Genomic DNA, 26356 nt, shown 5'->3' with positions numbered 1-26356 from the left:
CCTGCCCAGATTTACATGGCTAACGTCATGGGTTACCAGGCGTTAGAATTGCGATACGAGGATAAATGATTAATTTATTCTGGTGTTTTGCTCTTTCTACGTGTGCTGCAGCACAAATGGAAAGAGCAAATCAGGGAACATCGTTTACGATGCGTTTTTTACACCGCAGTGCCTTTACCACGCAGCTATTACAACGCAAGCCGTTACTACGACTTGCGCTGGATGGCGCTGTGGGATAAGGAATCTTGCAATTTTATATTCCAACACCTTCCCTACTGTTACGGGGACTAGTGTTGGAATATAAAATTATAAGATTCCTAAATCCACGCCCTACAATGCAAGTCGTTGTAACGACTTGCATTGTAAGACTTGCGTGGTAAAGGCATGCGTTGTTACAACATGCGTTGTAACAACGTACATCCATCAAATCGCCATTATTGATTGTTTATGTGCAGGAAGATGTCCTTCCTGCACATAAACAATCACCCCTGCAGGAACTCTTGCTACATGGCGGCAGGGCGCTTGAGCTGATGCTAGGCAGCTTTTTTTGTGCCAGCACAGGGGAAATTCAGGGGTGCGTCATATTCTTGTGACTACAGTGCATCCCTGCATTTTAAAAATGTCGGAGCGCTGTGCTGCCAAATTTGGCACAGATCTAAGCTCCAACTTTTTTTGTAAATATCCCCCCTTGTTTCTCCCACATTGGGTTCTTGATTGGATATATCTGCATGGAACTGCCATATCTGTTAAGGGGAAAGTCACTCCACCCTAAATAGGTCAGGATGACCGTCACTATGACAATCTCACCTGATGGCCAGTGGTGGATCGGCGTTCATGTCAAAGGTTTCCAAGGGTGACACGAGCTGAGGCTCAGCATTCAGAAAAACTTGATTCCCCGCAAACTCTTAAGTGGTGGAGGAACAGCAAGTTTGTCAGGGTGGGAGACCTGTAGTGGCGCTCCGGAACCAACAACATCTAAATCACCCCCGATCGTTGCTATATCCACAGGTCTATCCACCCCAGTGTTTTTGCAATTCTCAGCAGAAATGGTGCTACAACCCTAAAAGTAGTCCAGCATAGATTACTTGGTACTATTCACATTATGTAGGATCCTCAAAATAATTTCTAATTCTGTCTTGTCTTCCCTTCCCCCCAATCAAATGTCACTTTGCTCCCTGAACACGTCCCCTTTCTAATAATTTTTTTTTAAAGAGTTTTATATAGCGCAAACTAGACCTGAAGATATTGGGTATCAGCGCGCTTTACATAGCACCAGTTTCGTTACATGAGGACACATTCATTTTTGTTAGGCACGGGGAGATTAAGTGATTTGTCCAGAATCACAGTATGTTGAGCGTCCCTGCCGAGACTCGAACCCAGTTCCCCAGCTTCGACGTCGACCCTTCTACCATATGGCTACATTCCTCTCACTTTGGTCCCATCTCATGCTACTTTGGCCCTTCACTCACTTCAATTTAAAAACCAATCACCTTGGGAATGGCAATTTCCTATCAAAAATAAGGGATGGCCTTTTAACATGTAGAAGTTTCATCGTCAGTCATCATCATCATCATTTTTTAAGTGAAAGCTTACTCCCAACAAAGGAAGTAGCAACCTAATTTTAAAAAAATGTTAAGAGAAGGAACAAGTGGTAAAGCATTATAGAGCAGTTATGGGCTCATCGTCAATTGGGCGAGCGTCTTGCCAGCCCACCAGGTCGAAGGCCATCTCCCATACTCTACTCATTGATCCTCAGGTACATGGGAGATCCATGTGCCGTCAGCATCTGCTGCTTTGGAAGATGTGCTAAATGCACACTTGAATGCCGCACTGGAGCCATGAAACGAACACAATGGATCCGACACCTCAGGACTTTTCTCGCTGTGGGTGATGGCCAGCAAGAGTTTCCCTGCCTGGGTCCACCATGCCTTGCAAGGCAAACTTGGACAGGGAAAATGTGCGGCCTTAGCCATAACCTAAGTAGGACGGGGGGTCCATGACTGTGAACTGGTGAACCTACTGTGGACGATGTCCAACTGGGGAGCCTGCTAAGGCGCCAAGGTCAGAAATTCAGTGGTTCCCTCACCTCTAAATAAAGTGGGGAACCGGAGATTTGAAGGGGCAAGACCACCCCCAAGCTATGTCTTTGCTCACTTTCTGTCAATCTGTAAATGAGGCACTTAGTCGATCATCTCCACGGGGTTTCTAAGAACCATGTCATGGCTTCAGGGGCCAGGGCATGCAGTCTAAACTCCAGTGGGTTGCACATTGTAGAAGAGATACTTTCAGCCAGGCTAGTGGATGATCATCCGTGAACTGCAAACGCTTATCGACCCAGCACTGTAGAGTCAGGTGGAGCTGCAAAAAAGGCCAAGACGCTGCAGAGCTCTGTACATTAGGGGCGTCCTAACACAATTGTTGTACAGCATAAGGTTTTCCATATTAGAATACACTTGAATACATTGAAACTAAATGACCATCATTTACCTAGTCAAGCATAATTCACAAAAGAAGGTGTGAATGAGGCCTTCAAAGAATGTGGTTGGACATCCTTGTTGCAAGCTGGCACAGACAGCATGATACATATTCAGAACATTACTGATAGCCAGGGCAGGTCACCTCCTATGTCAACACTGTTAATAATAAGGAACATTGCAGAAGACAGTTTATAGGCGTACGCCACTAATTGTACAGGCCTTTTTCAATTTCATAATCAAAACAGAATGACTTTAATCTGAATTCGAAGACTGAAAGGAAGCCTTCAATGTTTGTGGTGTGCTCCCAGTCTGGCGTGGAATGGCGCGGATCCCATAGGGTCGCGGCTTCAATATCGGCCTGTAAACGCAATCTAAGTTTGCATGATTGACTCCCTCGGGCAGCTGGAAGGTGAAGGACCGAAGAAGGTTGGTGAAAAAGATGAAGAGCTCCATTCTGGCCAGTTGTTCTCCGAAGCATACACGGTGTCCTGGAGAAAGAAGAAAGAGTGTGAGATCTCACAGAGGAACCTCCTTGTCTGGCACCAAGATGTGGATCTGACAGTGCTTTAAGAACTACTTCTGAGATCTTGTTTCAAACATTGGTGTTTCAGACACATTTGTTTCAGCCAAGGGAGAAGCATTCAAGCGCTTTCTCAGAGTAAATTCAGAACTCTAAAGAAAGCCTGAAAGGTGGACCAAGTAATTACCTTTGGCTAAAAGAGTCAAGCATTTCACCCATCACTTTTTTGTTTTTCTAAATGAGACTCGCTAGATGCAATGGTATGTGTAGGCCTTGGTCCCTTGCTCGCTCTCCCATTGGGGTCAATCTACAACTCACTGATGAAGCCCAAGCGCACCGACAGAGGTGAAGGTTGTTTGTGTTCCTGTCAGGAGGAGACTTTACCTGGCAGCTCAGACTGGACCGATCCTTTTGGGAAATGACCAAGCCTGATTGTCAAATGGCTGGTCCTTGTCTAGAATGGCACAGCGGGCAGAACATTGAATTACTTGAATGCAGTCCATGTAATTACCAGTGGATCAAATGAGGTCAAGTACATCTCAGATTAGCATTTGGGATTTCTAAATATTAACAAACTACTTTATGCAAAGTGCATATTATTTTTATTGGTTGCATTCACATATTAAGAGGTAACTGGTTCTTGACAAAAAAAGGTAGGACATTTAAGTTTACATGTGCAAGGGTAAAAGCCCAGGCCAAAGATACAAAGTCTGACAAAAACAGGAAAAGGGACACACCATAAGGAGAAAGGGACTCAGAAAAATATATTATGTGATAAAGTAGAAAATGTAATTGCATTAATAAAAATTGATATAAACATATTCTTTGATACACATGATTAAAACAAGAAGGATAAAAAATGCATTTTTATGAAATAAAACATTACTGTAAAGAATGTACATTAATCACGGAATTATTGTCAACATATTGATAATGCCCAAAAATCGTTGAGAATGCTGATTCCTGTTGATGCGTTTCGACACACCCTTTGTGTCTTCCTCAGGACAATTTCAGCAAAATTATAAAGTTTAAGCAAAAAAAGAGTCACAACATCTCCTTATGTCAGTCACAATAAATGCCTTTGTTTGTGTTCCTGTTAGGAGGAGACTTTACCTGGCAGCTCAGACTGGACCGATCCTTTTGGGAAATGACCAAGCCTGATGGTCAAATGGCTGGTCCTTGTCTAGAATGGCACAGCGGGCAGAACATTGAATGACTTGAATGCAGCCCATGTAATTACCAGTGGATCAAATGAGGTCAAGTACATCTCAGATTAGCATTTGGGATTTCTAAATATTAACAAACTGCTTTATGCAAAGTGCATATTATTTTTATTGGTTGCAATCACATATTAAGAGGTAACTGGTTCTTGACAAAAAAAGGTAGGACATTTAAGTTTAAAAGAAAAAATTAGCATCCTTTGGTAATGCTCTTTATGGTGGATACTATATCTAACCACCAATTCCTTATCTTTAAAATAACCCCAGGTGACAGAATGGATCCAGAAGACTTTTGCAACACAACCCGTGCTCTGGTAGGTGGCTTTATGTGGCTCCGTGTTGACCTCCTTCCACACCGGAAGTGGCGGTCAAAGCCACATATAAGCACCAGCCTACAGCATTGACATCAGTTTCTTTCATGATAATGTCCGTTCCCTCAAACAAGAAGCCCAAACATTTATTATCTGTGCAAATCTCTAATTGGGGACCTTCTTAAATTGAAAAGAGGCCATTCTACAGAAGAGGAAGGAGGCAAGGCGGTGAGGAATCTGCGGTTAGATAGAGTACCCACAAGAAACAGCGTTATTGTAGATATGTAACTTGTTCTTCTGATGAGTACTTCTAAACACAGATGCCTCGACTTTAGGACAGATGCCAAAGCATTACCTCCCAAGGTGGTGGGTCTGTGGAAGGGTTCAGATCAAAGACCCTGGAGAATGTCCTTCCCAAATGACATAGCTGTCTTAGGCAGTAGTGATCTGTGAACATGTAAACTGATGCCCACATTGCAGGCTGCCAGATGTTAAGTATTGGCAGTCCACATGGCAATGAAGTGGTCACCATCAGATAATGAAAAGCATTTTAATAAACAAATGGTGTTGCCTAATGATCAAGGAACATATCTGGTCTGATTCACAAAGTTATTTGTGTGTGCATGGAGACTTACACAAATAGGGGCCAATTCACAGAACTAACTTAAGACAAAATCCTAAACGTACTACTTTTGGTATTCACAGAAGTTAGGATTTAGTCTTAAGTTTGTCTTAAGACAGACTTAAGTTAGGATTTTGTCTTAAGTTTGTCTTAAGTTTGTCTTAAGACAAACTTAAGACCAAATCCTAACTTCTGTGAATACCAAAAGTAGTAAATTTAGGATTTTGTCTTAAGTTAGTTCTGTGAATCGGCCCATAGACTTTTTAGGAGTGAAAAAACACATTTCTAATTCACAAAAGTGGGTCTTGTACTCATAAATGGGTTTAATGAGTGCAAGATTTTCATGTGAGTAAATCAAGGGGCAAAAGTGAAGAGTGAGCGTTACAGGGTGTGACTGCCCTGCCAGTTTCTGAATGTCCACAAACTTACTGGTTTGTGGACTCATTCCCAACTAGAAAGTGGGATGAGGAAGGGAACAACCCCGAAATCAAAACATAGGAATCTGAGACATTGTACTACAGTGTTACTTAAAATCTATTCTGTACATAATAGTCTCTCACGTATTGAATATTTCTTCATCTCCGCAGACAGTCTCCCCTATTTGACTGACACAGAGATACGGCCAAGGGGTATCTCGGATCACTCGCCGGTTAGTTTAACTTATACCTCTCACGTCAAAGTGCGTAAACACATTTTTCCCATTTCCCCTGGCTACTTACAGATCCCGGCGATTAGAAAGGATATTGTCACAGTCACAAAGCAATACTTTTGGGATAATTCGGGGTCAGTGCAGTCCCCTAGCGTCCTATGGGAGGCCTTCAAGATGGTGCTGCGGGGCCAAGCAATTTCTTCCATTACGGGGCACAGGCGAGCGGTGAGGGGCGACCTAGAGGCTCTTGAGGCGGAACTCGTGGAGCTTCAGAAGCTGCATGAGACGAACCCTACTGTGGAGACAGCCCAGAATCTACGTCTCAAACAAGGCGAACTGACTGAACTCCAAAAGACACAAGTCAAGCTACGACTTCAAACTACTAGGCACACAATTTACGAACAGGGTGATAAGACAGGCATACTTTTGGCATGGCTAGATAAGAAAGAAAGGGCACAGAGGACAATTGCGCGACTCCGTACCCCGACGGACGAAATGGTCACGTCTCCGTCAGATATTACAGACACTTTAGCTGACTATTACGAACAGGTCTATACGTCTACCTCGCATATAACAACTGAGGAGGCACAGACCTACATTAAAGATATAAAAATGCCCGCCTTATCGGACGAGGAAGCCCTCCTCCTGGAATCTGGCTTTACGAAGGACGAGGTTCTGGCGGCAATCTATTCACTACAATCGGGTAAGGCCATGGGACCCAACGGGATCCTTATTGAACTTTATAAACGTGTCTCTGATTTAGCTGTTCCATATCTTCAAGCAATGTTCCAGGATAGTCTGAGTAAGGGAGAGCTGCCTCTTGATCAAAGAATAGCTACTATAATCACAATACCTAAGCCGGGTAAACCCCCGGACAATTGCACATCATATCGCCCGAAATCCTTACTTAACGCAGAGGCCAAGATCCTGGCCAAAATGATTGCAAATCGACTGACTCCTTATCTTGAGACACTGATACACCCGGATCAACCTGGGTTTATGCCTAACAGAAGTACTGCTCTTAATCTACGTCGGATACACGCAGTGTTGGCGCAGATACCATGGGCCTCATTTATGAAAAGTGACGCATCACTGCGTGAAAACAGCGATGCGTCACTTTTCTCTGCGCACTCCTTACGACATTCCTGATGCGTCATATTTAATGTATGACGCATCATGTCGCAAGGAGTTACAGATACGTCAGTATTTCTGACGTATCTGTAAGCGCAAAAGTGACGCATTGCTGGAGTGTGTCACAAAAGTGACGCAACTCCAGCAATGCGTCCTTTCACATGGGTAAAGCCCCATGTGAAAGGGCTTGCGTCCGTTTTACGCCTGCTGTGAGGCAGGCGCAAGATTTTGACGCAACAGCGTCCTAAAAGTGACGCAGTGAAATCTCATAGATTTCACTGCGTCACTATTACGAGGCTTTTTGCGGGGGAACAATAATGCATACATTATACCTGACGCAGGTATAATGTGGCGCAGGGGTTTAAAAAGTGATGCATCTACCTAGATGCGTCACTTTTTAAATATGGCGCAACGAGGCGCATTTTTTACACCGCTGGTGCGTCACAAAAAGTGACGCACCGGCGGCGCAAAACTGACGCAAGGCCTTCATAAATAAGGCCCCAAGTCTCTCAGAACCCGCGGTTATCTTGTCCCTGGATGCTCGGATGGCGTTTGATATGGTGGAATGGCCATATTTATTTGCGGCCCTCCGGCACCTCGGCTTTGGACCCAGGTTTTGTGCATGGGTGAAGCTACTCTACGCTAAGCCCCTGGCGCACGTGGTGGCCAACGGTCATATTTCCAGGAATTTTTCACTTAGCCGCGGTACACACCAGGGATGCCCGTTGTGGCCTTTGTTCTTTGCGTTGGTTTTGGAGTTGTTGGCTGCTTGGATCCGATGGGACCCCATGGTTAGGGGCCTCAACTGGACAGCAACGTGGGAAGACCGCATATCATTATATGCGGATGATATCCTTTTGTATCTAACCTTCCCGAGGCGCTCCATTATCGTGATCCTTAACATTTTTGAACTTTTCGGACGGGTTTCGGGATATAATATCAGTTGGTCTAAGTCGGTGCTGTTTATCCTCGGGGGCCCTCCACCTCAGCTTCCGATGGACTGTCCCTTGAAAATCACTGATGAACCCTTTAAGTATTTAGGGATCTGGGTAACGCCTGATCCTTCTGGATAAAGCGGCTTTATACAAAATGATGACATTTCCTCGTTTGTTGTATGTCCTCAAGAATACCCCCTATCTTGTCGCCCCGAAATACTTTAAGTCCATAGAGGTATTGATCTCAGGTCTCCTCTGGGGCAAGAAACCAGCACGTATATCTCGTCAAAAACTGGTCCGGAGCTGGTATGATGGAGGGATTGCACTCCTGGATATCCAGTTATACTTTTGGGCGGCCCAACTAAAAATTATAAATCATTGGCTGCACGCCCCTCAGGGAGAACCGGCATTTCAGGAGGATAGATTCGATTTAGGGGAGGCGAGTGTGCTAGGCGCACTCTATGATAAGAGAGGCGCCTTCGCCCTGACCGTACCCAACGGCACACACAGTCAAACTATGGTACGTGGCTCAGGCCCGTCTTAAATGTACAGACATGATCACTCAAATGATGCCGCTTTGGTCGTCTCGCGGCTGGGTAACCTGCGCAATACTAAAGGCTTTGGAGCATGGGACATGATTGGGATTTCAACAGTTTGGGATCTATGGAAACAAGGCAACATTCTAACATTTGAGCAACTTCAAGCCCAGTATGACTTAGCTCCTACGGAGCGATTTCGATACCTGCAAATACGCCACGCCCTGGGTTCACATATCCGGCCTGGTGATGATGTGCCCGAGTCCACTCCACTAGAGGATAGGCTTCTCACGGAACACATGCCCAAAAAAGCAACCTCCTTTGTGTATCGCATGATAATTAATAATCTACCCGACCCTACCCTGAAACTAAAAGACTCTTGGGTCAGGGAGGTGGGAGAGTTAGATGAGGCAGATTGGCAGACTGCGCTTTCCTCCCCCCGGGAAGTGGCTATACTCTCTATACTTAGGCTGGTACAACTGAAGGTATTGCATCGTGTCTACTATACTAGGAATACTTTACACGCGATTGGGAGAGCCTCACATAAATATTGTTTAAGGGGATGTGGGGAGGAGGGGTCTTTTTATCACACCATCTGGGATTGCCCCCTAGTGGCCCCTTACTGGGCCAAGGTTATGAGGACTATGTCACAGGTGGTAAAGGTATCGGTGACTCCAGATCCTAGGTGCTGTTTATTGAACATCTGGGAACCGAATGATTTAACGCACTCCGCACAGGATTGGATGACACTGGGCATAATGGAAAAAGAAACCTTGCCAAATTCTTGGGATCCCCAGCGGTGCCCGCGATTAAAGATTGGTGCAGTGATTTAGACTTTGCAATGGTGGCGGAGAGGGCTGTGTATCTGGGCCAGAAGTGTCAACGGAAGTGGGTCCGACTGTGGGGCGTGTGGAACGAGTACAGGGGTTATTTGTGCGAGCCTCTGGTGTTGGACAGTGCGGAGGATTCAGAGTGAGGGGGGGGGGGAATGAAGCCTTGACGCTATTCTGGGTGCCTTGTTGTCACGATTGTATGTATATTTGCTAGCTATGTTCTCAATCTACATGTCTCAAGTGCTGATCACTGCCTGTAATATGTAGGATCATTGTATGCCCTATGTTTTGTTGATAAAATAATAAAAATGGTTTTAAAAAATCTGTTCTGACCAAGATGGAACAACCATCATTGGTTAATATATACATGTTGGCAATGGTGTGTTTGCTACATTCCACGGAGATCAGTACCATATGTACACTGATGACACCCAGCTAACTTATCAAATTTAACTCCATTAAGCCTTCTCAGTCATCAGCTCAAGGTCATCTTAATGATTTTGTTGACCCTGCACAAAACCTATTTTGGGGGCCCCTTTTCAGAACAAATTTGAATTTTATTACCTATTTTGGTATAACTCAAGCCCACACGGTGCCAAAAAGTGCTGAGTTATATGTTTAACTTTGAGAAACTTTCAAAAGTTGAACTTTGTGTGTGTGAGACCCAAAAGTCCTTCAGATGACATTGGGGCAAGAGATTCAGAGGTGATGATAGGCAGAAACAGGGATAGACAGAGGTCAAATCATGAGAAAGATCATGTTCTCAGGGGGCCGTGGACAATTGCCCACTTTTCCCAGTGTGTTAAAGGGTCTCTGCATCAGCTCTGGCACATCTAGTGATTCTTACAAATACCATCTAACTTCCTGAAGTTTACTCCATTGAAGACTGAGTCCATCGTTACCATGAATAACCACAATATATAGAAGCCAACGAACGCCCTTCTGTTCCCAACTGGCTGAAAAGCTCGACATACTGCAAAACCGCCAGCGAGATATATGCCACACTACAACCCTTCATGTCCCGGCCTAAAGACATCTGGCGACCCCTCTGTGAATATCTTTTATCACAGGAACGCAGGGATTCAGATGGACTGGGAATGTACTGCACATGTTACCTCTACTACTTTTTCTCCCTTATTGATCCCCTTAATGATTAGTCACAGTTGTAATACCCTGGCTATTCTGAGCTCAACTGTTGCACCTTTTACTGGTGGATGCACCACGTACCCTGCAGTCATGGGTATGACAATTGGTCTACCTTTCTGAATCAATCAATCAGGTTTCTTGTAATTTGTAAAATAAAAAGGTATAAATAAAATACCGGTACAAACAAAAAGAAATGTGTTTGGCCATAAAGCGAAATTATCAATGCTTAAAAAGAAAGTACGGTACAGGCCTCTTCCCCTTTTTTGAACGTATTCAGGATATGGGCATAAAGCTCCGCTCACTTTCCGCCCATCTTTTTCGAGACATGCTGTATTCAGGATTTGGGCATAAAGCTCCGCTCACTTTCCGCATATCTTTTGAATTAGCTCCTGTCCCTGTCCTTTGTAAATGGTGTCTTTTCATTGGTCAATAGGAACAGTAGTCCCTCCTTAGTACCGCCTTGTCTCTTCTTATAACGTCCGATGAGGACACCCCTTGTTACATGTGTTGTTACTCCCTAGGTTTTAATTACAGCCACTATTTTCTTAAAAGGCTTCAGCTAGGACACATGCTTGGTCCTAAGGAAGACTGACAGTGGTTACTTTACTCACTAGCACATCTCACATTTATATGAGACCTTCTATAAATTTCCCTTCATCAGTTTTACACAGAATTAATGTAATACTTTGTTTGTCACATTTCAAAGCTAATAATTGTATATATGGGCATAGCTATTTGAATGTACTCGTGGTACTGTCTTGCATGCAAAGCATAATGGGTAGGGTGGATTTACCATATCTTCTGAATGTGCAGTCTTTTGGCCACATATGGTACTGCAACATGGCTAAGTAAAAAACATTGGCATTTATAATACCAATAGCTCCAACTTTACAGGGTGCAGTACCATATGTGACCAGAAGAGATTCCATGGGCCTCTTCTGCCCACATATGGTACTGCACCCTGCAACATGGCTAGGTAATAAAACATTGGCATTTATAACGCCAATAACTCCAACAAATGTGTGACCGATTACATTTCCAATGCAATGGGTCTCGCATTTGTTAAAGTCAGAGCTGTTGGCATTGAAAATGAAAAGGTTTTATACTTTTGCTTATTCATACCATTGGCAATAGTGCTATGTAAATATAATAAATCCCCTGCAAATAAAAAAACTAAAGTAAAAAAACATTGTTATTTTGAAAGCCATCTGGTCTAACTTTAACAAATGCGAGACCTATTGCTTTGCAAATGCTTGTTTAGTTTTTCCATTCTATATGCTTACCTGCCCAAAACTACAGTAAATTTAGTGCTTGACCAACAAAAAGTAACATAGCACAACATTAACTGTTATAACATCACCCTATTTGGAACATGTGCATGAAGATGCATACACAAGCCATGGCACTGATTGTTCACGGCTGATGGAATTGCAGTTCTAACCTCAGGGACCTCTGCACCTCAGGGGCCTTTCCTCTGGTGATGCACATGAGCTTCATTCATAAAGATAGCCACAGGCGCTTTACGCTTCAGTTGGGAAGTGCCTTGACCTACAAACCAACCAGCCTGTCATCCCTCCCTTTTCAAACTCACCACAGCTTCACTGGCCACACCCTATGACAAACTTGAAAAGGGTGCAATGAAAAAGCAGGAAACTGCTCTGCAGCTAGGTAAAAACTGAAGTCTGTGTAATGAATCAGCATGGACCCAACATCACATGGCTGCATGCTGCATGCACTGCACCGGCTCTGGCTTCACCGGCTTCAATGTTTGACGCAGGAACTACGACTGGCAGGGGGCTTTGAGCCTGCGCTGGCTGGGCAAGGAGCGCAGGCAGCTGAGTGTAGGCAAAGCAATGCTCCACAAAGTTGTATGTGTGCCTACAGGTAAGAGTGTGTGTATGTTTTTGTGTGTGTGTGGATGTTAGTGAGAATGAGAGAGTTAGTGAGTGCAAGGGAGTGTGACAGTGAGATAATGAGATGTGTAAATGAGAATACATGAGGGTGGAGTGTGGGAGTGTGTTACAGTGTGAGGGCGAAGGAGTTGAGAATGAGTTTGAGTGAAAATGAGTGAGTGAGATTTAGAGTGTGTGACAGTGAGTGAGTGAATATGAGCAAGTGCAAACACTATGCTTTAAAATGAACTATTTTATTCACTTTTTTTCTCAGGGAAGCCCCACAATATCCCCTTAGAGGAATACAAGCTCACTCACTGGAAATTTCAGCTAATATCGTGCTTCAGTTCACCAACTTTAAATAAAATGACCAGCTCCCACTGCCCTGTGGATGCAACTACCAAAAGAACTTCACAAGTGGTGGACAGCATGGACACCTTCATCACAAAATCTCAGGTGAGATTGCAGAGCACTTTGGGAGTCAGCATGGAATCGTGGTGGCTGGCTACTCTAGTGTGTGGGGCCGGTGCAAGTTTCAGTTACAGTAGGCTAAACTGATATCACTCAAAGGACGTAAAACGTTTGCGCCACTGCTCCTGAAGCATTCCGTCCCCAGAGTGGTTCCTCTTTGGAGTCTGCTTCTTTCGAACGTATACAAGTCAACAAGGAGGGAGACAACTACCTGCCAAAAATGGTAAGAACGCTTCGTTGTTCACAAACTGCCCTTGATCATTGAGGAAGTTGTCTGGGTTGAACCGCTGAGGAGTCTTCCAGTGTTCGGGGTCACGCAAAACAGAGGAGATATTTGGCAAGAAGATAGTTCCCTGCAAAGAAGACGCGGAAGAGGTAAGTTTAGTATCTGGACCGGTGGAGGTTGGTTCAATTAATGCAATGCTTAAAGTTATGAATTTATGAGACATTGAATATCTACAGAACTTGATTTAAGAAATCCAATAATTGCCTATGACAAAGGTGTGACCAGGTCACATCTCAAAATGATAACTTTCAGCCAGTCTTGATCTTCCAGACAAGACCTGAGGCCTGGTTTCTTCTTCCCCATTGCAATCATTGATGCTTGCGTCCTTGAGTGAGAAGTCAGGCCGTTGACAGTCTCACTCTGGCCGGCTCGTTTTACACAGGAGGCTGTTTACAAGAGATTGTGTTGCGTGTATCAGAGAACTATCAACATGACCACTTTATACCTTAGCGATGGGAATGCCGTGTAGTGTTATCCCCTGTATGCATTGTCGCAAAGGTCCAACGGGTATGATATTCCCATAGCGCTGGATCTCGTGGATCACGGCATTGGTGTACGGCAGTCTTTTCCGGTCCTCATACTCAATCAGCCGCTTGCATCCAAGGACAGCATCTAACTCAAGCTGGACCTTCTCTGTGGGGAGACACCAACATACATTCAAAAATGGCATTTTGGTCCATGCACCAAGGCTCATAAATCTCTGTTGCTGTGATTTTCATTTCATGTGGTTTAAACCATTTTATGTCAAATCCCAGAGATAGGTGCAGACAGTGGGGGAACGGTGGAGGAAGGTAAGGGACCTTATGGAGACGTGAAAGGATGTTTTCATGTCATCGCACACATAAACTATAAGGCTGCTCCTGAAGTTCTGGGTCCACTTCAAGAAGCTCCAGCTCCAAAGTAAATACATAAGATCACAGACAGTCCAGAGCAGGGCAGCCAAAATAGTGTTAGAAATGTACAAGGAATTTCAAGAAGAGGCAAGCACAAGTTGATACCTGGACAGTCTTGAGGAGGGGAGGGAGGGCTCAATTAATAGGAATTTAAAGACCCTAACTGATGAATACATTAGCGGTCACGTGAAAATTAAGGCACCGGATAACCACGGAAAGAGAATTCAACAAGGAGGGATCCAACACTGAAAAGGCACGTGCTCTGATAGATTCTTCGTTAAACTGACAGTGTCAACAAATAATGTTATGTTATATGCTGCATGTGATGTTCTTGAGGGTTTTCTTAGTTGGTAAAAAAGACACAGGAGATAATAAACTGGTCTTACAGCATAGGAAACATGCCAGATGCAAATCAAATAATGAACTACTGGTTGATAATTAAAAGATAAAAAGTACACACAGGATGATTTCTATGGTCCATAAAGGAAGAAGTTGAACTTATCAACAAGGGTGAAGACATGGCATGACCATTTCTTTAAGGGAAATACAGTGGATCTTTGGAACTAGTTCATTTTGCTGGGGTCCTGGATAAACTTGTTGAGGTGCCTGATTCACTAAAAGGTTTTTCTATGCACCTACATTACCGTTCAGTATGTCCTTTAGTATTCAAATGTCTTATTTGTGTTTTGTGTTTAGAAAATGAAAATTTACCCTTGAAAGTGATTTACTCATACATACTAATGCATCAGTATAATATTACGTGTGAGCAAATGTGTCTTCTTACTACCAGGCTCTCCCCTGCAATGTATGTGCAGTGGAGTGTAGCTCAGAAACCGTGCTCAGGGCAGAAGGCATTTTATCAAGGACACAGGCAGAGTTGTCACAAAATGGGGGTTTGCCTTCATGCTGTCTAATGTCCTCTAATGATCTGGCGACCTGTAAGCTGCTACTTCTAGCTTCGGACCATAAACCCTATAAAAGTATAGCCGGCTGAGGCGCTATACATCTGCTTCCCTTCCATCCAGCTTCCATCTGCAATAATATCTGTGAACCACTTCCTCCCTTTACGTCGTGCTCCATAATGCTTAGAAAATAGGAAACCATAGTGGAAAGGGACTATTTTCAGCTTAAAAGACAATATGCACACTTTGAGTTGTAAATGAGACGCCTTTCTTTGCCTTTCCAGAGTCCTTGGAAAATGCACTTTGTCCTTATTGGAAGACTGCTCCCATCATTCTCCATTTTAATTGGGAATTCAGAGCGCCCGATTCACAGAACTAACTTAAGGCAAAATCCTAAACTTACTACTTTTGGTAGTCACAGAAGTTAGGATTTTGTCTTAAGTTTGTCTTAAAAGAGACTTAAGACAGACTTAAGACAGGATTTTGTCTTAAGTCTGTCTTAAGTCTGACTTAAGTCTGTTTTAAGACAAAATCCTAACTTCTGTGAATACCAAAAGTAGTAAGTTTAGGATTTTGTCTTAAGTTAGCTCTGTGAATCGACCCCATAGAGTCTAGGCAATCCTTGTGGCCAGTATTGTCTACTGTTTTCACTGGGCACCAGGGGCTGTATTATGAATGCGGTGTACTTTCCCTGGGGCTGATTCACAGAACTAACTTAAGACAATATCCTAAACTTACAACGTTTGGTATTCACAGAATGCACTTAAGACAGATTTAAGACAGACTTAAGACAGCCCTAAGACAGACTTAAGACAGACTTAAGACAAACTTAACACAAAATCCTAACTTAAGTCTGTCTTAAGTCTGTCTTAAGTTTGTCTTAAGTTTGTCTTAAGTTCATTCTGTGAATACCAAAAATCGTAAGTGCATTCTGTGAATACCAAAAGTTGTAAGTTTAGGTTTTTGTCGTAAGTTTGTTCTGTGAATCGGACCCCCTGTTTGCACCATTTAATTTAATTGTGGGTTTCTAACGCGCTAGAATCGACTCCCGAAGGAGTATCTCTGCACAATAGACCGCTGGGGAACCCGTCCTGGCTTTCCCTGTGAGATGGTCCCTACTGGGTATCTCCAAGGTGAAACCAGGCATCCCCGGCGTATGTGGGGGGCTTTTGTGGAGATGAGGCAAGCTAATGCCCAGAGTTGCCGAGTGTCATCCCTGGTTAGAGTAGGTACCGAGGCAAGAATTATCGAGTCCGCTGACCCTGGTCCCCGACCCTGCCGCGTCGGGAATTGAACCCTGGTCCTAGGCCGTCCTCTGCTCCCGGGTCTGCCGCCTCTAACCAGTGAGCCACACCACTCCACCATTGAGCACCTTTCAAAAGGTGTGCCGGGTGTGCGCCGGGTGCAAACAGGTATGCTGCTGCTGTTGTATTTGTAAAAAAGGGGGTGGTGATGGACAGAGTTTCTGAATTAAGCAGAATACTCCTACCCAGTCAACAGATCAGGGCTTGATTCATCACCGTTTTTTAGCTCACTGCACCATCCCAGCTCAGAACCTGGCTACATGCAAATTAGTCTGTCCCTGTCCCGGTGCATCATGGGAACAGGGCAAACCAAACTACCAAGCAATTCTTTCACTGGGAAGGAAACAAGCTTCCGGGGACCGATTTCTGGCATTACAGCCGTCATCGGCCCGGCTTGCTTGAGCAAGCAAGCCGGGCCGATGACGGCTGTAATGCCAGAAATCGGTCCCCGGTGATGAATCAAGCCCTGATCTGTTGACTGGGTAGGAGTATTCTGCTTAATTCAGAAACTCTGTCCATCACCACCCCCTTTTCTGAATCGTTTTGTCCACCATAAGCGTGGAAGGGTATGCTCAGATGTGAGTCCCTTGCTCATTGCACCATCAGGATTCAGCAAGCCGGGCCGATGACGGCTGTAATGCCAGAAACCGGTCCCCGGAAGCTTGTTTCCTTCCCAGTGAAAGAATTGGCTTGGTAGTTTGGTTTGCCCTGTTCCCATGATGCACCGGGACAGGGACAGACTAATTTGCATGTAGCCAGGTTCTGAGCTGGGATGGTGCAGTGAGCTAAAAAACGGTGATGGATCAAGCCCTGATCTGTTGACTGGGTAGGAGTGGTCTGCTCAATTCAGACACTCTGTTCATCACCACCCCCTTTTCTGAATCGCTGTTGTATTTGTGACATTCCTTCTTCAGAATCACATTCCTAATTCAGATGCCATATTTTGAAGACCTCTGCATAGAAATATTATGTAACATTGCACCTGTGGTAATGATTTTGCAATAGATCTCCTGACGGTACTGGAGGGCTCCACCACTTTTGTGCAGACACCTGAAGCATCCTTTCAGAGTTCCAAATGACCTCTCTATTACAAAGCATGTTGTTTTGTGAGCATGGTTGTATCTCCGCTGACTCCATGCACATGTGTTTAAATATGGTGTTACGATCCAAGGGCGTTATGCATGGACACTGTCTTCTAAAAAGTTAAACAAACTTACAATGCTATGGGTTATTAGTTTGGATGGTAAACTGGCTGTAAACAAAATGTATATTAACTCACCAAGTAGCAAACTGTTGCCAAATTTCCCTCGAGCAGCCTATTATACATATCAAGGTAGCGGAACATATAAGAATCATGTGTGCTGCCTGGGAATCGGGCTACAAGGTCTGCTATGATACAGGGGGTTCATTCAGGAATCACGGTGGTCATCAAAAATGAAAACTCGTTGAATCTCATAAAAATCGTTGTTCTTTATTATCTCGAAATCAGAAACATCAGTAGCCAACACGTGTTTTGTAAGGCCCAGCCGTGACAGTTTCTGTCCAAGGGCATCGGGGCTCTGCCCTCTTTACATTCAGGCAAAACAATTGTGGTCTATCCTGTGTGCATGCTCTTGAAAGTGCCCCCTGTCCAGGAGCACCCTACTATTTTAACCTAGGGCAATCGTACAAAAAAACTAAATCAGGGCTGCACCACTTCACAGAGAACAGATTAATTCAAATAGTTATAATCAAATGAGCCTCTTAATTAAATTTTGATGGATCTTTGATGGGATTCCTAATATGGATGTACGCTCATAAATATAGATGAGATTGCTGTTAATATTGTGTGGAGATTTTTTCACAAGGCTACTACCAATGACCAATTCTTGCTAATTGGGAAATACGAATGCTGTGAAGAAGTCGTGTGTTCAGAGGCTTTCCAGCAGCCTGGTGACAATATACTATTGCACTGGAAATCCATCTGGTAATCCCACATTTTGATAAAGGGAAGCCTTTCCTGGGTGCACTGAAGGCGACAAAAAGCTGTGAAGACTTGCGGAAGGGTTTAGTCTTTTGCAAATAGAATTTGAGACAACGCTGGACGTCCAGCGAATGTAGAGCTCTTTCCGCTGCTGTGGTTGGTTGAGGAAAGAAACGTTCAGAACTAATGGCTCATTCAAATAACAGTCAGTTAGCACTTTTGGGATAAACTTCTGATTAGTTCTGAGAATCATTCTGTCCTCCTTAAATTGCAAGAAGGGGTCTTGAATTGTGAGAGCCTGCAATTCCCTCACTCTTCTTGCCGAAGTGAGAGCGATGAGAAGTGCCACTTTCCACAAAAGGAATTTGAGATCTGCCCTGTGTATAGGCTCGAAGGGCTGCTTCATTAATTGTGAAAGGTCTATGTTCAAATGCCAAAGAGGTGGTGAAGGCTTTATTGGAGGAAAAACTCTGAACAATTGCTTCATGAATTGTTTAACAATTCTTGCCGACCATAAGGACGGCCCGGAGGAAGTATTTCTGCAGCGTCATATATAGCAGCTAAATGTACTTTTATAGAAGCATGAGTCAAACCGGACTTAGCCATAAGCAAGAAGTATGGAATAATCTCATGAGGTGCCGAGTTCATAGGATGAATGTTACTTCTTTGGGACCATAGACAGAATCTCTTCCACTTCATTCTGTAGGTTTTGTTCGTACTATCCGCTCTGGCCTTTGAAAGGATGTCTTTACATTCCCCAGAGATGTTCAGATGTTGAAACTCACAGTGCTCAGGAGCCAGGCCGCTATGGGCAAGGATTTCTGGTCCGGATGGATCACTTGTCCCTGGGACATCGTCAGAAGCGATGGTATTGGCTGGAGGCGAATCGGATGGACCTCCGACAGCAGCAGAAGCTCAGTGAATGAGTGTTGTCTGGGCCACCATGGGGCTATCAGGATCATCCTGCATGGTTCTTTCTTGATCTTCACAAGCACTCGCGGCAGCAGGGGAATTGGAGGAAAGGCGTAGGCAAAGACGCCTGACCATGCCATCGAAAACACATTCCCCCAATATCCCCGATGGGGAAGCCAGCTTCGAAGAACCGGCATTTCCTGTTCTCCACTGTTCGAAGAGGTCTACTGTTGGTTCCCTCCATCTTTGAAAAATGATGTCCAAGACCTCTTGGTCTATCTCCCACTCGTGGCAGGTGGATTTGAGCCTGCTGAGAGTATCTGCTTTGACGTTTTGGTACCCTGGGAGATGTTCTGCTGCTATGAATATCCTGCGTCGAAGCACCTATTCCCATATCCTCTGGGCTTCCTGAGACATGGAGAGTGATCTTGTTCCTCCCTGCTTGTTTAAGTAGTGCATTGCAGTTGTGTTGTCCGTTGTTATCAACACAGATGACCCTCTTATCCTTGGCAGGAAAGCTAGCAAAGCCAAGCGGACTGCTCTGAGTTCTAGTAAGATGATGTGCAGTTGTTGCTCGTGCAATTTCCAGCGGCCGCTGACTTGGAGGTCTTGAAGGAACGCTCCCCATCCTTCTAGGGATGCATCTGTAGTCACTATCAATGGGGCTGGCTCTGTAAGTAATGAAAGACCCTGCCAGACGTTCCGTTTTCGGGTCCACCATGCTGCCCCTTGTACCATGACTGGCGTTACTTGGACTATATCCTCGAAGGATCCGTCCATTTGACGCCATTGTAGATCTAGTTGCTCTTGCAACGGACGCAATCTTAACCTGCAGTAAGGTACGAGGGGAATGCAAGATGACATTGTTCCCAGCAATGACTTGTACTTGCGTACTGAAAGACACTTTATTTTTGCGAAGTCTTGGAAGAGAAATATCATTTTCAGCTGTTTTTCTTTGGAGGGGAACGCCTTGTTTCTCTCTGTATCCAGTATTGCCCCCAAGAAAGTGATGTTCTTTGTTGGTTGAAGGGATGATCTTTCCTCGTTTAAAGTCAGACCTAACCTGGCAAACAACTCCACGCAAGCCACTGTTGACGATCGGACTAATGCTGCTGATGGTGCCTTGACCAACCAGTCATCCAGGTAAGGAAATACTTGGTGTTTTTGTTTCCTTAGAATAGCAGCTACTGGAGCCAGGCATTTCGTAAAGATTCTTGGGGATGATGTCAGGCTGAATGGCAGTACCTTGATTTGGTATTGTTCTCCGGCTACCATGGCCCGAAGGAACTGCTTTTGAGCAGGATGGATGGGGATGTGAAAGTACGCATCCTGTATGTCTAATGTGGTCATATGATCTTCTGGGTCTAGTAATAGAAGGCTGGCTTGAAAAGAAACCATTCTGAAACATTGCTTCTTGAGATAGGTGTTTAGGGATCTGAGGTCTAGAATAGGACGCCATTGAAGAATGTTTTTCTTGACTAGAAAAAACAGAGAGTAAAACCCCCTTCCCCTTCTGGGAGTTCAGCACCAGTTCTATTGATCCCTTTCGGAGCATTGTCCGAATCTCCTTTCGCATTGGATGTAAATGTTTGACCTCCTGATGCATCAGCGGTGTACAAGGGGGCGTTCGTAGAAGTTCTAGAGTGTGGCCGAATTGAATGATGTTGAGGACCCATTGGTCCGTAGTTATCTGTTGCCAATTTCGAAAATAATAAGCAATCTTTCCACCCAGGGGAAAATGTGATATCAGAGGAGTCGGTGTAGCCGGATATTGAAGGTTGTCATTGTCGTCAGGTGTTGTCTTTCCCCTGACGGCCTCCTTTACCTCTTTGAGTAGATTTTGTTTAGCCTCCTGAGTATACTGCTGGCGGTAAGGTTGAGATTAGGTGGAGTAAGATGAATATCGTCCTTGCTGGTATCCTCCTCTGTAAGACGACTGGCCTCTACCCCTAGAGCCTCGAAAAGGAACTTTCCTGTATTGTAGTGTTGTAAATGACTTAGTTGTATCCGTATCTTTTTTGATACTCTGTAGTGCCTCGCCTATATGTTTGCCAAATAAATCCTCTCTGTTGAAAGGAAGGTCCAAGATATTATTTTGGACCTCCAGTCTAAATGCTGTTGCCCTTAACCATCCTTGTCTGCGTAGTACCGCTGCTCCTCCCAGAGATCTGAATGCCGTGGTCGATATGTCCATAGCGCAATATAGGACTTCGGCTGAAGTCCTCACCCCTCTTGTAGAATCTTTCTGGCTTCCTGCCTCTCCGTTTCCGGTATGTGGTCTATGTAAGGCGAAAGGGTGCACCACATTTGTCTATCGTACCTCCCCAGAATGGCCAGGGCATTCGCAGCTCTCACTAACAGGGCAGACATAGAGGAAAATGTTTTTCCCAAGTTATCCAATCTTCTACCCTCTCTGTCCGGACGTGCCGTAATAGGAGCTGGCGGATTTCTTGATTTCTGCTGAGCCGCCTGGGTAATAACACAATCCAGCTTGGGTTGACCTAAAAGACAAGCTGGAGCATCTGAAGGAGCTTTATATTTTTTGTCCAGTCTGGCAACCACTGGAGTCACTGTAGCTGGCATTTCCATGACTTTCAGGCCTTTCTCCCATAGATGACTGACAATCGGTAAGGATCGAACAGTCTTACGATAGGGTTCCTTGAAGTCATTCAAGAAGCATTCAGCTTTATTCTCTGCCACGGTAAGTGCAAATCTTTTTGTGGCTCTCTCCATCAGGTTATGAAAACCACTGATGTCTTCTGGTGGTTCTAGAGGGTGAGGAGCTCTGATTGGTTCAGGGAAATGTTTGGTCTCTTTTACACAACAAGGGTTATGGGTTGCAAAAGGGAAATGGGCCTAGGCCTCTTTTCAGTTTGCTATACTACTAAGCATTGCTTTTTTATGTACAGTAGACTCCTGTCTCGACGACGGGGAATGATTCAGGTATATGAATCTATGAAAGCTCCAATCCTGGAGTAAAAATGTATTTGTAAATGAACAACAATGTGAAAAAGCATTGTAAAGCCAAGAGCCTGGCCTTTTAGAGCCAAGACCAATCGGCATTGACAATGCTTGTTTAAACAGGGATAGATCCTTCTCTAGGATATACAATCTGTTACATATGATTCATAATTTTTCAGGAATACATCTTGCCATGAAGACTATAAACCAGCATCAAGTAATAGCAGATTCTGCCTCAGGTGAGAACTGTGACTGGTGTCAGATAGAACAGCAGAATTAATGTATCATATTTCCCTTCAATTTAGAGCAAAAGGCAAAAAAGGTGATGCTTTGGAATTTTTAGGGCAAGTTGTCAATGCAGGAGAAATTGTCAGGTTGGAAAGTATTTTTTCTTGTTGTTTTGGAAGATGTAGGTATTTGTTCCTCAAAAATAATTACCACAGAAGTGCATTGAAATGCATGGATGTACCTAAAAAGAGTCTACGCAACCATGAATGGCATCACTGTAGGATCTCATCTGGGAAGCTCAAGAAAGCGTCTCACCTTGGATGTGCGGATGAACCACCATGTAGAGTAAGGCCCAAAGCAGAGTAGTGGTGGTAGCCTCTGTTCCTGCCATAAACAGGTCCGCTACAACCTGAATCAGGTTCTCCTCGTTGTAAGTGGAAGTGGGATCATCTGCAAACTTCAGGAGTAAAAATATAGTTTAGAAAAATATTAGAAAAAGGCTCTTGGAACATAGTTCAATAGTTAAAACATTGGTTGGAAAATAGAGGTTGAAGGGCATGATATAACAGGCTTCCCTTTTCCCTAGGGATGTAAGTTATGTGAAAGTGAAACACCTTTGCCTCCAAAATGATTTCATTATATGAAGGAAAGCTTCCACCTGTATGTTCAGTTGACATCTAGCTATTAATTGGCAACTATTTCTGTTTTAGATGACTTGTTGTACTGTGATACTTCATATATATATCAGTCTAGCTTTCTACACACACACATATAAGTGTGTGTGTGTGTGTGTGTGTGTATGTGTATATATGTATATATATATATATATATATATATATATATATATATATATATATATATATATATATATATATATATACACACGCACATCAAGAAAAGCGGCTCCACAAACAATGTAGAATGGATCCCACACCACTCCTTAAAATAAATGTTTTGAACCTGCTACTCACTCGAATTGGAATCATTGCTGAGCTTCACTTGCCTGTCTGCTGTGGCGCTGCGAGGTCTGCACCCTGCTGCTGCCTGTCATCCATTGACAGGCGGGGATTTCTTCATATATATATATATATATATATATATATATATATATATATATATATATATATATATATATATATATATATATATATATACACATACATATATATATATATATATATACACACGCACATCAAGAAAAGCGGCTCCACAAACAATGTAGAATGGATCCCACACCACTCCGGTGTCATTTTTCGTTGCTTCTTTATTGAAGGCAGAGGCACAAACACCTACGCGTTTTGATGCATCCAAAGGACCTTGGTCACAACGCTGACCATGTTTTCCCAAACTTTGTTTTATACATTTTGTGCTTCAATTCAAACAATAAAGATAGTAAACATAAATAGTTGACTCATGTCAGCACATTTTCGGAGCAGCCATATCGGAGTGTTGTTCAAGCAAAATTAATCAAAATTAAACACATTCTAAATACATTCTGGCAATACGAATTTTCAGGGCAAACATTCTCACATAACTAAATTCATTATCAGACCTGCACAAAATTCTCCATTAATCTCATATCTGATTACATTATTTTTGACAATTTCGGAGGTCTGTTATATGTATATTGTTTAACAAAAGTAAAGAAATGTCAGCTGCCAATGCTTTGTTTTGTTCTGTCCAAGTGGGCCTATTATATTCTCAGGTAGCCCATGTGTGCCTACTTGATCTAATGTTAAACTAAAAATATAAGAAAACTAATATAAAACGTGTAATCACTGGTACTCCAGTTTGCTTGCTGTTTCTCAGTCTTGTGACTCAATCTTGCTGCTCTCAACTAGAGTAGAAAACTCCTAACACAGAGCCCCTTATTGTATCTCTACTGTAGATCCTCCTGTGGACAAACATACAACATACAGTGTTATTAAAAACTTTCTACAAATTCAAAATAAAACAAAACTTAAATATTCTATACAGATTATATTTAAAACATTACATCATCATGGAGCTTGTAGCAAGACAGTTTAGAGATACACAAACAGCTCATCATCAATATTCAGCCCTGTCGGCACATTACTGTCTACTTCAAGGATGTATCTTGATTCTAATGTCCTGAGATCTTTCTCTCTGTCTCCATCCCTCTTCCCTTTTGGCACACTGTCAATAGCACTATATTTTAGTAGTTAATGGTCTCCACTATGGGTTTTATGGAAATGTTGTGCTACGGGGTAGCTTGGATCATTATTTTTAATTGCTCTCAAATGCCTTAGAATCTGATTCTGGACTGGCAGTATTGTGCTGCCCACATAGTATTTTGAGCATGGGCACTTCAGGGTATACACTGCAAGATCTGTTTTACATGTCAGATGTTGTTTAATCTTCAAGGTTTTACCCAGGGGGTGGTTAATTCCACTAGGTTTTGACCATTCAAACAGGCTTTGCACTTGTTGCTTTTACTAAAACCTTTATGTGCTTTAAGCCATGTTTGCCCTGTTGTAACCACTCTGCTTTTCACTAACATGTATTGCATTGATTTGGCTTCCTGAACGTGGCCTGTGGTTTCTTAGGGAAATCCTTCCCTATAATGGGGTCCTTTTGAATTAGGTGCCAGTGTTTTGCTAATGCTTTTCTGAGTAAGATCTGTTTGTAATTGTAAGTTGTTATGAATCTGGTTTCTTCTTTCTCTTTTTCACTAGATGTAGTAGGAACCCCGTCTGAAAAGAGAATGCCCTCCCTCCTTATTTGTGACACCTTTTGTCTTGCCTCCTCTAGTATTGGTGTTGTATATCCCCTCTGTCGGAGTCTGTATTTCATATTTCTCTGTGTCTGGTTGTAACTGTCCTCTGTGCTACAAATTCTTCTTGCTATTAGTAATTCACCAAAAGGAATACTTGGTTATAACGTGTGAGGATGGAAGCTTTTGGCGTGCAGTATACTGTTGCCTGCTGTGGGTTTCCTAGATACATTAGTAATCAATTTTGAATTCTGTACTGTGATATGCACATCTAAGAAATGCATCACTTTATTGTTTATTTTGTAGTGAATTTCAAATTCAAGCTGTTGGAATGTATTTTCTCTACAAACGCCTTTGCAGACATTTCACTCCCCTTCCACAGTACAAACACATCATCGATTTTACGAACCCACAGCACCAGGGGTTCTATCCAGTCTTGTAAGTCTGCTCCATGTAGCACCTGCTCCTCCCATCAGCCCATATGAAGATTAGCAAAGTTGGGAGCGAAGCAGGTGCCCATGGAAGTCCCCTGTAGTTGTTTACACAGTTCATCATTAAACCAGAAGATATTGTATTGCAAGCACCATTCCATCATTTCTAGGATCATAACATTATGCCTATAGTATTTCATGGCCCTTGCTTGCAAAAAATGCTGTGTGGCTTTCAGGCCATCTCTGTGTTGAATGCTCATGTATAACGAGGTTACATCAAGTGTCTTCATATACAGGTCATCTTCCCATGTTACATCATACATCACTTTAAGGAATTCCGTAATATCCTTGATGTAAGACGGGAGATTGTTGACAAGTGACTGTAAAAAAACTATCTACATATGTAGAAGTATTTTCTGGCAGGCTGTCAATAGCTGCTACTATCGGTCTCCCTGTTGGTCTACTTTTGTTTTTATGGATTTTGGGGATGAGATAAAATACTGGTATTTTGGAGTTCTCTTTCCTCAGAAATTTCCATTCATCCCAACTTAACAAACTGTCATCTCTCCACTCTAGCAATTGTTTGTGGAATTTGTCAATTACCTTCTAATCTTCTGGCCTCGCAATTTTTGCATAATAATCACGATCATTCAGTTGCGCTTAGGCTTCCTGCATGTACAAAACTTTATCCCAAAGGACAGCATTTCCCCCTTTATCAGATAACCTCTCTACGCAGTTGTCATTATTGTTCCACTTGCTGATCACCTGTCTAAATTGTATAGATATACATATAAAACCTACAAGCGGTCGCTAGTAGGTAGTTATAGTTAGGACCTAGTTTCCATAGGAAAAGCATTTTTTCACTTCCCTATAACTTTGGCGTTGTTTGACCAATCTTCATGAAATGTTCCCCAAAAAGTGTCAGAGTAGATTCTGTGTGTCCTGGAAAATTTTGATCCATGCAGTGGAAACCACGATATAGCCCTGTGAATAATGGCG

The 26356-nt window shown here is 43.3% G+C and overlaps 1 protein-coding gene across 1 annotated transcript in view; it reads right to left on the bottom strand.

The window, feature by feature from the left end:
• Nucleotides 1-757: 757 nt before the first annotated feature.
• LOC147665151 (cytochrome P450 2J2-like) overlaps nt 758-26356 on the bottom strand; it is a 137408-nt gene continuing 111809 nt past the window's right edge. Inside the window, exons 6-9 of the mRNA XM_086949729.1 lie at nt 22508-22649; nt 13475-13662; nt 12955-13096; nt 758-2965 (exon numbers count right to left, since the gene is read on the bottom strand). Of these exons, the coding sequence (XP_086805855.1) occupies nt 2730-2965; nt 12955-13096; nt 13475-13662; nt 22508-22649 (708 nt within the window). The 3' untranslated portion in view covers nt 758-2729. The remainder of the gene's footprint in view (nt 2966-12954; nt 13097-13474; nt 13663-22507; nt 22650-26356) is intronic.

The sequence above is a fragment of the Lissotriton vulgaris genome, unplaced genomic scaffold (assembly GCF_964263255.1).
Source record: "Lissotriton vulgaris unplaced genomic scaffold, aLisVul1.2 SCAFFOLD_2368, whole genome shotgun sequence".
NCBI lineage: Eukaryota > Metazoa > Chordata > Amphibia > Caudata > Salamandridae > Lissotriton > Lissotriton vulgaris.
Note: the sequence above shows the minus strand (reverse complement) of the source record. Positions and strands in the feature narration are given on the sequence as shown.